The 13,802-nt window shown below is 42.0% G+C and overlaps 1 protein-coding gene across 1 annotated transcript in view; it reads right to left on the reverse strand.

The window, feature by feature from the left end:
* The window catches only part of lmo4b (LIM domain only 4b), a 10,935-nt gene extending 8,285 nt beyond the window's left edge, over window positions 1-2,650 (reverse strand). The window contains exons 1-2 of the mRNA XM_020610074.1: window positions 2,191-2,650; window positions 364-604 (exon numbers count right to left, since the gene is read on the reverse strand). Of these exons, the coding sequence (XP_020465730.1) occupies window positions 364-599 (236 nt within the window). The 5' untranslated portion in view covers window positions 600-604; window positions 2,191-2,650. The remainder of the gene's footprint in view (window positions 1-363; window positions 605-2,190) is intronic.
* Between the last annotated feature and the right edge of the window lie 11,152 nt (window positions 2,651-13,802).

A 13,802-nucleotide genomic window follows, 5' to 3' on the forward strand; every position in this document is an offset into this window, starting at 1 on the left:
TGACTGACCTCTTTCAAGGAAGACTACGGAGACTTCAACCGGCGTACTTTAACGAGCACTGATGATGTTAGTGCATTTTGAGGCATGTTCCGCAGAAACACACCCAACCTTGCGGATCATTGCATGACCAGCAAAAATCCATGTGAATTCAGGCCTTTGATTCGACTGCTCATTATGTTCAAGGCCTTTTCAAAGTAAACTTATCTGGTTGCTAATATATACAATTTTTAAAACCCATATGAGATGTGAAATGAGTAATCTAAGTTATACTGGGACATCAGAAGAGTAATAACGTTATGTAATCTGTGGTAATAACAATCACTGATAATCTGAAAGTTACCACTAATCTGGTCTTGTTCTCACCTGATATAGTCGTTTCTACAGAGGATCATGCCACTTTTTGTGTAGCACGATGTGCCGATTTCGCCCAGCTGGGCCTGGCAGCAGGAGCACTTGAGGCATCGGCTGTGCCAGTAACTGTCCATGGTGTAAAGGAGGAAGCGGTCTGCGATTTTGCCCCCGCACCCTGCACACCGCTTCCAGGACAGAGAACCTGAGCCCACTGGTGGTGGCTGGCTGCTGCCTCCAGGATTCACCATCGTCCCTGCAAACACACAGACAGAGAAGATGATGTTGACAGTCCCATCAGTTGTGCATCTCAGCCCCAGAAGGTTACAACTCCAGCTTTTAGCAGGTAATTATTGTTTTGTACACAGCGGGGTCACGACCTGAGACCGAGCAAGGGGCTGTGTTGGATTTCTATAAAGCAGGGTGTCAGGATCATGTGAACCACGCTCCACAAGTGAATTATCAAATGTAAAAGTTCCAGCCTCTTGAACATCTTCTTGCATCACTGTGTTCTTTAAACAGCTGCAGTCTGCAAATCATGCCGAACCACAATAACTGATTTGATTAAGGGGAACAGTTCTGAGACCTGTCCTGCTACAAGAGAGCTACAAGTCATTTAGTGAACTAATCTGCCCTTGATCTCTGTCTCATCCCCACGCTATTGCTTCAATGCACCGCTCATGATGAATGCCTGTTAGCTGATAAGGCTGCAGGCCAAAGGAACAATTAGGCAGAGCAGGCTTTTGTCAAGCTGTCCTAAGAAATAAAAAATAAAAAAAAAGCCACACACAATTACTTCAACGCACAATTCTGCACTCTACTGAGGTTTGCATAGCTGGGAGGTGGTTACTGCAAAACACAAAGGAATACTGTATGAACAGGCTGAATCAGAACTGGCTTCAGACTGACATGCTGGTTCTGTGTTTACCAGTAGACTGAATCAGAACTGGCTTCAAACTGACATGCTGGTTCTGTGTTTACCAGCACTTGATGCTGCCTAGGCCTTTGACCCGAGCAATCAATATGTTTTGTCTTCGTAACCGCACCTTAACAGGACACACAGCCCTGACAGACCACAGAGCTGCTGTAATGACGATCTAATCTAATGAAATGCAGCCATTTGTTTCACCCCAAAATTAACGTGGCTTCTTTCAAATGTAATCCTGTCCAATTTGGTCCTGCTGACTACATGGCTGGCTAGAGCCAAATCTTTGTTGAAAGGCAGGTAGGCTAATTAGTGTTTGGGGGGGTGCACACACAGAAAAGCATTCAGTAAGCCCATTAGCGATGGCTCTTGGGGACAAACCACAGCGTACCTTAGTGCTGATTAAATCTAAAGGGAGCTGAATCAAAAAAAAAAGCCGACCTGAAAGTGACCATCGTCAAGTTTCATTCACTGAGGAGTTTCTGTTTTTTCCCCGCTGAGGGATGGAGGGGAGAGGAGGGGAGAGGAGGGGTGGCTTTTAACTTAAATGGGCTAACTCAAGTAATTACACGGACAGGCAATTTGGGCGCAGAGACCAAGACATGGAAGTAAAAAGAGAGAGAGGGGGAAATATCAGGCAGTCATGTGCTAAAATGTCCTGTCCGCTGGCTGCTGCCTTTTAATGGAAAATAAAGGAAATGTAGCGTCACACTGGTGTTACTGCGGGGTAAATGTGTGAATAAAGGACAAAGCCGATTGAAATCTGGTCGCAAGAATAACACAGGCTATCAAATACCACCACTGTCAAAGGAAATACAAGTATAACCGACGAGTGCATACAAGCCACAATTAGAAAGAATAAAACACACATTAAGGAGTCGTCATGCAACACAGCTGTGATAAGTACAAACACCCACCTCGTCTGTCTCTTCTAACTGTAATGGCTGTAAAGTTAACGACCTGAAGGGGAGGTAAGTGGACAGGTAGGCTACAGGAGTCCCACAAAGTGCAGCTAAATGCGGGCACACTATAACGCGCGGTCGGCCTCCAGCTCCGCGCGACAGCGAACCGCAGCTCGTCTTCTCACTGCGACGGGCAAATGGAGTTAGCAGATAGTATTTCCACCGGAGGGTTCCCGTTTTACTGGGGCTGCTTTACTGCTCTTTTTTCGTTGGAACAAAAGGAGTCCATTGCAAGACGTGGTAACAGATCTACGCATGCCGTAATTTCCTCAAAACCAAAGACGTGCGTGTTTTGGCAAAAGAAAGGAAAGGGAAATAACGAGGCTGGCAGAGAGGCTACACTGGACTGTCCCCTGGTCTGGTCTCCGGGTCCCGTTAGCTGCCTGTTCTACATGTGTCGCTGACAGGAAGAAACCTCCAGTAAAAACCCCTCTCAGCCGCGTGACGAACGTGCCGCCGCAGCCAATCAGCGTGCAGTTCATTTGAGCGAAATAACAAATCCAACCAATCAGAGGGAGGGGAGACTGAGGTGGCCACGCAGATGGAAACGGAGGCTTACGGACAGAGATGGACTGGAGAGGTGCGAAAGAAGCGAAGAGACAAGTGTCCTATACACTCTTGAACATTAGACAACTTGGAGATACTGCAAGATTACAAAGCTATTATAAGCCTATTCTTACCTGTGTCCTTTTGAATGAGTTGCTATTGTAGCCTATAATTTATCTTCTTTAGTCGTCTATAAGATTCATAAACAGAGTGATTGGCTTTGAAAGTTGAATAGCATTCTAATAATACGGATGGATTTTTTTTCTATATCATTTTTTATTTGTTTCATTTAGTATCAGACAGACCATTTTTAAAATACAGCCTGCATGGCAGCATCCAATAATAGGCTACATTCATCTCACGTCTGAGTTTAATTAGTTGACATTCAATAACTACTTAGTTTACCGAGGGTGACTCCAACCTCTGGGAAATATCGACGCCTAATAGCTGCGTAGTGGCGCCATCGTCTGTCACTGGAAATAATCGCAGCAACGGCCTGCTGTCGTTTACAACCTCATTAAGCCTCAGGTCATTGGTTTCAACACCTATTAAGGCTAATCTGCAAGACCTCGATTTGGCTGAGATCCTTTAATTCATCCAGTTTTACAGGTTTAATTTTTCACCATGATGTGAGACATCAACTGTAACACCGTTTAATAAAAATAATGTGGCACTAACATGTTTTCCTGTATGATGCTGGGAAAGAAGAGAATTCTTCCTTTTTTAGTTGCTGCCAAAAGGAAAAGCTGAAGTGTTGCAGTGTAGCTGGCTGAAACTGCTTTGTGCATGAACTAGTGACAACCTTTGGTTAAAAAAAGGGATGGGGTGGTGGGGTAGGGGGCTGCAGAAAAAAGTTAGAAAAGTTGCCTCAAAGAAAACTTGTTTGAGATTCACTGGGTTGAGTGGTTTCACATGACAAAACAGCTTTATTATAAGATATGCCTGACTTGATTAGAAAGACATCAGATGTGGATGATCTTTTTCTTGACTTTAATTGTTTAATTATTCCTGCAGCTCCAGAGAGATTGTGCTGCATCAAGCTGATTTCCCTTTGGCAAAGCCAGTGCTGCTCCACCTTGGTTTGAACCATATTCTCTTGACATTCTCATCAAGCCTCTCACTCACTAGAACAAAAAACCACAGAAGATGGCAAAGAATATCTTTTTCACCAAGGAATGATTAATTGATATAAATTATTAAAACACTGAAATTATGAAATGGATTTGAAAAGGAGCCTCACAGGAAATGCTTTGTTTGTTCCAGGCCTATTTTAATGAGCTTTTCATAACTGGGCAACAGAAATTACTCTGCGTGTACTTTGCTGAAGCTCTTTTGCAAAATAATTATGGCTAGTTGAAGTGAGAAGGAGGAGGGGGTGAGGGGGTGGAGGAGGCAGGGAGCTGTGGGGGAGTGGGTTTGGGGGGTGGGTGGGGGTTCCTCACAAATTGATCATCTCCTTTCTCCATTGAGATCTTTCAGTCCTGTGGCAGTTTCCACAGCAGCTGCATTATGAAACAGACCAGATTAAAAAAAAAAAACAGCAGCACACAACAATATGGCAGAACACTATTTCAATGTTTAAACAGGGACAAGAGAGCGTCAGATGTGGCTCACAGTGTTGATACTCCCCACAGGGGTGATCTCACTGAGATGAAAAGGAGACCATGGTGCTTCATAATGAAGCTGCTTGTCCTGTGGGAAAAAGCAAGAGAGCCACATTCACTATCATGGTTAACTTCAGATTGGGATTCACTCTGTGTTTCTGTATATTCTATTAACATGACACTGAGCCACACAGAGGCCAGTTGCAATTTGCAAGTTTACACACCACTTCATTTCATCTGATTGTTTACCACAGCTACGTATGGCCGTGTCTCCATCACACTTGCTTTACTGCATGTGTGGGCGTTCCTTTAGAGAGAATGTTATTCACTTAGCTGAGCCAACTGATGAGAGAAGATTAGAGCTCAGATTATCTGCAGATAGAGAGCACCCACTTCATGACTGCATGGAGGATGGCAGTCTCGGCAGGAAGATCTCCAAATGAAATCTACTAAATGAGCAAATGGCATCTTACCTAAAAACACATTAAAGGAATATTCTGACATTTTAGGATGAGTTAGATGTGAAGACTGATATCACTGTCATATCTGCAGTTTCAAACATATTCAATAAACATAAGCTAAGCAAACATGAGTTATCTTAATTTGGCATAAAAACTTGAAACCGGGAATTTTCATGCCTCATAAGCCTTTTTCAGACATGCACTGGAACCCTGAAATTATTTAGACTTTACTCAGGGGGAGCTGTACTTGAGAACGCAAACGTCCGAGTCAGCTGACCAGGACTTTAAACTGACTTTACTTTGTCAGCTTCCTCGTACAAAATCCACATAAGATCCGAATGAGCTGGATTAAGCCCATGTGAGAAAACAACGGCGTATAGTCCGGAGTATTCACATGGAGCTAATGAGCATGTTGATGACATTCTATCATGTGACTGGTGCAAAACTGGAAGAATACAAACATCCGATGAAAAAAAAAGGTCAATTACAATGAAGACACCAGTGAAAATATCCAACTGGAGACACAACGAGATTCGGTTGCTGGCACCAGAATCGTCAGACAAGGCAAAAGACTCAGTTGTTTATAACCAAATTACAAACTGGCTACAAGACCACATCATATCCTGCCTCCTGCATGTTCTACCCAAGCACATGCTCCATGTATAAGACAAATGGAGCATTTCCAGTAGGTGAGAACACATCTGACACGGACTACCTGTGTGAATGGGAAACTGGACAAAGTCCGAGCCTGATTCCATGGACATAGTCAGCAGTTCACGTGTGAACACAGCTTTAGTGAGCTGTAGCTAGGCCATGAATTTAGAGGGCTTTATAGGTGCTGTTGGGTTGATTTTGTTACCTTTGTTACCAGGCTAGTTGGTTCCTTATGTCCATCTCATATGTTTAGGGGTTGGCTGTAGCTTCATATTTATTGTACTAACGTGAAAATGATATTGCTCTTCTCATCTAACTCCATCCATCCCAGATCGGGTTGCAGTGGCAGCAGGTTCAGTAAGGTAGTCCAGATGTCCCTCTCCCCAGCAATGTTTTCCAACTCCTCTGGTGGGATTCCAAGGTGTTCCCAGGCCAGATGAGATATATCATCTCTCCAGTGTGTTCTGGGTCTACCTGAGGGCCTCCTACCAGCTGCACATGCCTGGAAACCTTCCAAAGGGAAGTGCCCTGGAGGCATCTTGATAAGATGCCCGAACCACCTCAGCTGGCTCCTATCATTGTGAAGGAGCAGTAGTTCTACTCCGAGCTCCTTCCAGATGTCCAAACTTCACACCATTTCTCAAAGGCTAAGTCCGGCCACCCTGCAGAGGAAACTCATTTTGGCTGCTTGTATTTGTGAACTTTCAGCCACTACCCACAGCTCGTGATCATAGGCAAGGGTTGGAGCATAGACTGACTGATAAATTGAGAGCTTTGCCTTTTGGCTCAGCTCTTTCTTCACCATGACGGTCTGGTACAACGTCCACATTACTGCTGATGCTGCCTCTAACCACCTGTCAATTTTATGCTCAATTTTACCCTCAGCCATGAACAAGAACCAAAGATACTTAGACTCCTACTTGGGACGGCAACTCACTCCTGGCCTGGAGGAAGCAGTCCACCAGTTTCTGGTAGAGCATTAGTGGACTGCCCTGTGGACTCACCACCTGCAGGGAAACGAATCAGGATTGCGTGCAATGCAAGTTGGGTGGCAGGATAGGTCAGGTGCCTCGGCATGTTGATCCCTGGCTGCATAGGCTAGCTCATTTAACTCTTGTGAAAAAACTGAGCATGCAAGTATAAAATACTTATAAACTGTGACAGTTTTATATAAAAGTGTGGTGGTAAGGTTGACAGAAAGCAACATAACATAGGCTATCTGGTGCATTTGTGGGTGCTATAAGAGCACATTATGTTCAGTATGTTACAAATAATACACTCCAGTTCATGGTTATGGGATGCTACAGGCACTGTATACTTGAAATGGCATGAAAATAAGCACATTCAGAATGACAAAATGAGTGTGATCAAACCTTTCACTCTGAGTTCATGGATGCGTTGCTTTGTCTTGTGGTATTTTCTCTATAATGCTTCCACTTTCCCATGTGGTCCCAGTTCAGCTTGGGTCACAAACCAGTGAAGCAGCCAGATGCCTTTTGCTCATTACTCCCCTCTCAAAATATGTCTCATTTCATTTATTGGTGGCATTGATCTTGTTCATTTAACCTTTGTATTTAAACAGAAAACAAGTGCGCTTAAGTAAACAGAAATCAACAACTCAATAAATACCTCCTGTATGTCAGTGGATTTCTTCAAAGCCTCTGCTGATAGTTGTTGATTTCATCAGCTCTAGGCAGTGTAACAACTCTGCAACAAGCAATACAATGGTCTTAAGATCAAAAGATGAAAAAAAAAACCCAGAAACAAATATTGTACTTAAAGTGATCTGTGAATCTACCACAGCTATGCCTTGTATTTGATGTATGTAGTCAAGCCACATGGACACAACTGAAATGAGTCGGCAAAGTTTATAGCATTAGTTGTATTTCTTGGCCTTAAAAATATTGTTCAACATTTTACGAATATTTTCTCTTTCCAAGATTGGGATGAGAATATTAACATAAAGTCCATGCTTGTCAGGACATGAAGTTGATATCAAGTCAGGAGATCTTTAGCATAGTTTAGCATAAACACTCTAAACAGCTATGTAGCCTGGGTCTGTCTAAAGTTCAAAAATACACTTAGAAACTGTCTGATTTATATGGTATATATGTGTTGTTAAACCAACATAAAAATGTTAAAATAATAATTTGCAGTTTAAGGGGAGTTTTGTGCTAGAACAGCTTTTTGATAAAGAGATTGCAGGTTGCCAGATACAACTGGTGTATGGTCTCAGCAAAGGCACTAAACCTGGCAACTGCAATGTGACAACAGAACTTAAAGCTGATATAATTTATAGTTTCAGGGTTAGGGTCATAGGGTTAGCGAAAGACCCTGGGTTTGGTTAAAACTCTCAAATGAAAAGGGCAGTGCTGCACAACATCAGCTTTGCTCTCCGGTTGTCTGCAAGGAAGTCAATCCATTCATCCATCCACCCCATCCACCACCTTCCTATAACTTTCTATAGTTCAAAACCATTCGACTTCAACGCACACTAAATGTTACTATCCCAATCCACACTCCAGTCCCGCTGGTGGTAATTTACTATTTTGTTGTTTGCCAACCACCACAAAAGACCAAGGAGAACATGAAGAAGGACACTGGCTGCAATACAACAAACGTTGACATGTCACAATTTTACAGCCATTAATTTGAACATACTACACTTTACACTGTGGACCAAAGTAACATTTGTACATCTTCATGTGAGACTGGGCTGTTGGATCACTTTTAAACAGACTCAACAACTCTGACTTTAACCAGGATAGGAGTGTGACGCGGTGATTTTTGGTACAGTACAGTGAGCCACTGAAACATGTTACTGTTATGCTGTATACTTTATTAAGTAGTCTGTATTAAGTGTAACAACACAGCTAGCCTTGAGTCTTTGGCTAACCGTGTGACTTCTCCAGCTCCATACTTAATGGACACTGTAGATGGCAGCTCTTATTTGATGCCATTCTAAACCCAAGCTTACTGTACCTGTACTCTAAGGTGAAGTCTACAGGATTTGGGCTTCAGAAGCAGACTTTTTTTGGTAAAGCTATAATGATGTCGTGTATAATGTCATGCCATTTTCATCTAAATGTAATGGATTTTGTAGGTTTTTGATGGATCACTGTGCACATTTTCAAACACATCCAAAGCCCTTGACAGTAAAACACCTCGATATGATGGAACAAAAGATGTGAAATGATGGAACTCAGAGACTAAATGACAGAGAATCAAGAGCAGCCCTTCCTTCAAGTGCTTTAATCGTTGGATAATTACTTCTACACACTATTTCAGACTCTCTGCATGCGCACACATACAAACACAAACAGAACACCATGTGCTGCCTCTAACAACATTGCTTTAATGAAATGTCGTGAATCCTTAATGAGTCTCAATGTCTTGTGATAAATTTCATAATTATTCAACCCCACACAACTGGAGTGGGAAATTCATCAGTCAAAGCAAATTAGTTGGGATCCATTAGGGTTCAGTGTCTTGTAGGGACATTCACTTTATTAGTTCCCTACAACCATTGCTATAATTGGGAGCATATTTCATTTGGCTGTAACCCTACTTTACTGAATGACTGCTCTTTGCCTTTTTTATATAGAGCTACTTGCACTGTATGGCATACTGTGCACACAGTCGCTGTTATACAGTGCAAGATGCTTAGGGAGATGATGCTGTGCCCTTGTTTAAACCCAGCTCTTGTGTTCAGGAACAACATTTCTTCAAGTTTCTTCAACTAGGCTCATTTTTCTTTCAGCGAGGTACCATTCCAATCTATTGATTCATCTAAAACTTCAAATGAAAGCAATGGTAAGAAGCAGTGATATTTGCTCTCTTTAATATAGATTAAAACAAGCCTTAATGAAAGGGGGTTTTGTCTTTTCGTGAGGAGGCCATGGTCTGAGCACGCAGCTCCTTGTTGATTGGTGGCACACTGCAGAGGGGGTAATTTCTTTAGGATGACTGATGACGGCTTCTACTCACAGATGCCTCTCTTGTTTGTCTTGGGGCTGCCTTGGGGTTCACCTTACTCTCACTCCTTTTCTCTCTTAGTCTGACAACCTGCAGACATCTCAGATGAGTGGCATTCTTCCCACAGAGACACTGAGTCTCCGACATGGAAGAACAAACAGGAAAGCTTCTCTGTTTAGTGTTCAGGAGCTGGTTATGCTGCAAGAACAAGTGCAAGTCAAAACACAACTTTCATTTGCAGGACTGTAACTTGCATTAGAGCAAGAAATGCATGTACAAACCTATTTCATGCAGGTGATTCTTTTTGCCAGAGGTTTAACAGTTCTGAACAATGATTCAGGCATCTTATTCGTCTGAGTTTGAGTCCTAATGTTTTGGGAAAATTCTTCATTTTCTTGTAACCATGACTACAAACTTTCCCTAAGTAGTATAATTTCTTTTTCTGCCTAAACTTATGAAATAATCAACAATTTTACTGATGCAAAGTTTTAGAATAGTGCAGCTCAGGCGAAGAGGAGCAGTGCAGTAAGTCTCTTGGTGGCAGAAAACTTTGGTGGTTCAATAGAGTTGCACACATTCACACAAAAAAAAGTGCAGGGCAGGGCTTACTTCTGTTTCCTGGTGCTTCAGGTACCAGTGATTAAATAGCTAGAGTCATTTGAAAGTTTAAATACTGTACAACAGGGTTTTAAAAATTTGCAAAGTTAATGGGCTGGTAGCTGATATTTTATCTATTGTTGTGAAGATCACAAGGTTCAGTAAATAACAGAAATACAATGTTCGTCTTATGTGCTGGCAGTATTTGATGACCACTGTAGCATCCTGCAGGATGATGTTGCATTTCATTGAGCCAGGTTCAGTTCTATTTATTTTGGCCAGAGCCCTCTATGCTGGCAGCTGATGTGTTTTGTCATGCATGAAAGTCGGTCTGAACATGGCCATTACTGAGTATTTTGGACATCCAGTTATTGTGCTGATATGAACCAGTAACGTTAGCAGGTCCACAGTGACATCACATAGACAGATCTTTCATTTTTTTAAGGTGATGAATTGTAGGATGAGAATGCTTAAAGTTGAAGGGCAAACTCACTTTCATACTTAATATCAAGTGAATTATTTTGTGAGTTATTGCGAGACAGTGAGTTTCCCGCAGCAGTGGGAGGCCCTTCACTGAGGCCTCGCAATAGAGTCAAAATCTCATTCTGCCCACATCATGGTTATGTTTGTCCAAAAAGCCTCCACTGTGGAGTTGACCTGATTGGAAGGTAATAAAAATCTAAGTCGAACAAAGGAAAGAAATAAGCTACATTCAAGCACACACACACACACACACACACTGAAAATAACACCCTTATCATCCCTGTTTCATTTAGAGTTGATTGCTGTCGGATTATAATGCAATCACCACACTGTGTGAGCTGTAACTATGGGAACTGGTTTTAACTGTTTATCTTGCCGGAGATCTTAATTTAAGTTTGAACACTCTGGATCACTTAGATGTGAGAGACATGGCAAATTGACAAAAAAGGGACAACAAAGAGAAGGGAGAAAGAAAACGGAGAAACAGACTTTCTTGTTCTTTCTGTTGTATTTTATATGCAATTTAATTTGTCTTTCAGTGAGAAAATCAATTTATGATGACAATCCACAGGGCAGTAATGAAAGCAGCCGAGTTCCTTTGCCATGGGAAAGTTTCAGCCGGAGAATGCCACTAATCTTGGCAAAATGAATCATTCACACTTTATTTGGACATCTGCGTTAACCCCCTCTCCCCCCTCCCTTTCTGCCTGACTTTCATTCATTTGTGACAGTTTTATTACAATTTGCGCAGGTGGCTGGAGGCTCAGGAGCCAAAAAGAATGCTGCATGGAGATGGTCCAAAATGTTGAGGAGTATATTATGGTGATTCCTCAACGCAATTAGGACGCTCTCGACTAACATATTGTACTATAAATACCTGAAGAGGCAAGTTTTTGTCATTCTACAGTCTACCCCAACTTTGCTGCAAACTGCTCAACAAAGATGTTTGACCTTAAGGTGTGAACAAACCCAGATTAAAGGCTCTAAGGCTATGACTTTATGTAAGCCTGAGCTATAGCTCCTTTCTAAATACAGGAAATTGCACATGCTGCCATATTATCCAGAGTGTAGTTTGGGACTCACAGCAAGCAGCTTTGTCACCTTACTGGCATTCCAAGAGTTTCCTTAAAACATCTACAACTGGCCTTTAGTTTGAAATTCACTAGCAGTGTTAGCATGTTGTCAATTTGTCTTGTTCACTTGCTTTCAAAACATGTGGTACAGATGTGGTTTATTAATGTTAAAGTTGCATTAGTCAACATTCTTATAGCAACAGAGAATTAAATGAATATGTGTATTGTTAAAGTTGTCGCTCACAGTGACAAACCCATAATAACTTAAAGCAGAATCTATCATTTCCTTCAAAGTCAGTGGCTAGCTGGTGAACACAGTGAAGCATTTAGCTACTAAGGAATAGACTTGTTTTTTCAAGAGTTGGTGGAAACCAAAACCATTAAAGGAGAGTGAATATTGAACTTACATTTATCAGGCGGCTAGAAAGATGATTCAAAATGAATGGTTATGTTGCTCACAGTCTGCTCGCTGTGTCAATCCCATCACATTCACCATAACAGCATTAGAAGGAGATTAAAACCTCAGTGAGAGAATAAAAATAGCAGCTTTAAGAATTTAATCGTGGATGATTTGCTTAATGGTGACAATGGAAAATTAAACTGTGTCATACAGATTCTAGCTTTTCATTTTAAAATAACACGTGTTAGCTACTGCATTCTCAAGATTATGCGTTCATGTCCGGTAGATGTATACATTTGCTGCCAGTTCTAATTTGAATCCTGTGAATAACAGTATAAATTACAGTTCACTTTGCAGTTGCTGACAATGTACTGTTTCCATTTTATCCGAGGTGAACATTGTATAACTTTTCAATACGCACACCAGTAAATGAAAATATTACCATTCGTGCTGCCATAACATTCTGATTCTGACTGTTTTATGTTCAGTAGTACATTCAGTCTGTTCTTTTTTCAAGCTTACTATACTACAAGCTTAGCAGCCAACCTTATGGAGCAGAAAGAAGGATCATGACCGAAAGAATGAGATTGTGGATACAAGTGGCGGAAATGAGTTTCCTCTGGAGAGTGGCCAGGCACACCCTCAGGGATAGGGTGCGGAGCTCAGTCACCCGTGAGGAGCTCGGAGTTGAGCCTCTGCTCCTCCATGTTGAGAGGAACCAGTTGAGGTGGCTTGAGCACCTGTTTAGGATGCCCCCTGGACACCTACCTGGAGAGGTATTCCGGGCATGTCCCTCTGGGAGAAGGCCTCGGGGCAGACCCAGAACACGTTGGAGAGACTATGTCTCCCAGCTGGCCTGGGAACACCGTTGGGGTTGCTCCTGAGGAGCTAGAGGAGGTGTGTGGGGAGAGGGAAGTCTGGGGGCCTCTGCTCAGACTACTGCCCCCGCGACCTGGTTACAGATAAGCGGATGAAGATGGATGGATGGATGGATGGGGTTCATCCCTCCAGTAGAGCCCAGACACTTGGAGAGTCAGTGCCAAGGTGCACTGAAGCTGATGTATGTTTAAACATTTTCTTTCAGAGTGTGTCGCAGCTTATGAGTAGCTACAGCATAGTATTACATCGATGTAGTTCTCAGATATTTTGCTTTAATAGAACATCACATTGTAGTTTGAAAAAAAATTGCTGTGATCATAAACACAAAACACATACAGTGTCAGCCCTACAAAGAATTCATAAGGCCCTCTAGCCTCTCTACTGTTGGGTGCGTCCTTGAGCTTAAGAAAGCCTGCTTAAAAATCTCTGAAAAATCTATTATCAACAAGATGAAGTTCATGAAAGAAAGCATTTTAAATCTCTGAGTGAGAGACAGGACTGGCTAGAAGAATTAAACTTACATTATCACTCATGCACAAGTTGACTGACGTGTGAAATGGAATAACTTGAAGCGACGAGGTCAGCGATCAATAGAAAGTTAATTAATGAGGAGTATGCAATGTTGTGAAGTATGGATTTCCGAATGCCTATGATTGTGTGGCAATCATTGAAATGTCACCAGCATTACATGTGGAAAAAAGAAATCAACCTACCTTTAATTTACCTTGAGTTCTAATCTAATAAAGAAAAACACTTAGCTTTGCTATAACCAGCAACTCAAACTGCAGAACACACTGTCTTCTGGACTGGAAGCTGAATGAAGAAGCGAATGAAATTGCGTCATGTCATGACAACATTAGTTGTATTTGTCTATGTCTGAGGACTAATAACATTA

The sequence above is a fragment of the Monopterus albus genome, unplaced genomic scaffold (genome assembly GCF_001952655.1).
Source record: "Monopterus albus unplaced genomic scaffold, M_albus_1.0 scaffold103.1, whole genome shotgun sequence".
Taxonomy (NCBI): domain Eukaryota; kingdom Metazoa; phylum Chordata; class Actinopteri; order Synbranchiformes; family Synbranchidae; genus Monopterus; species Monopterus albus.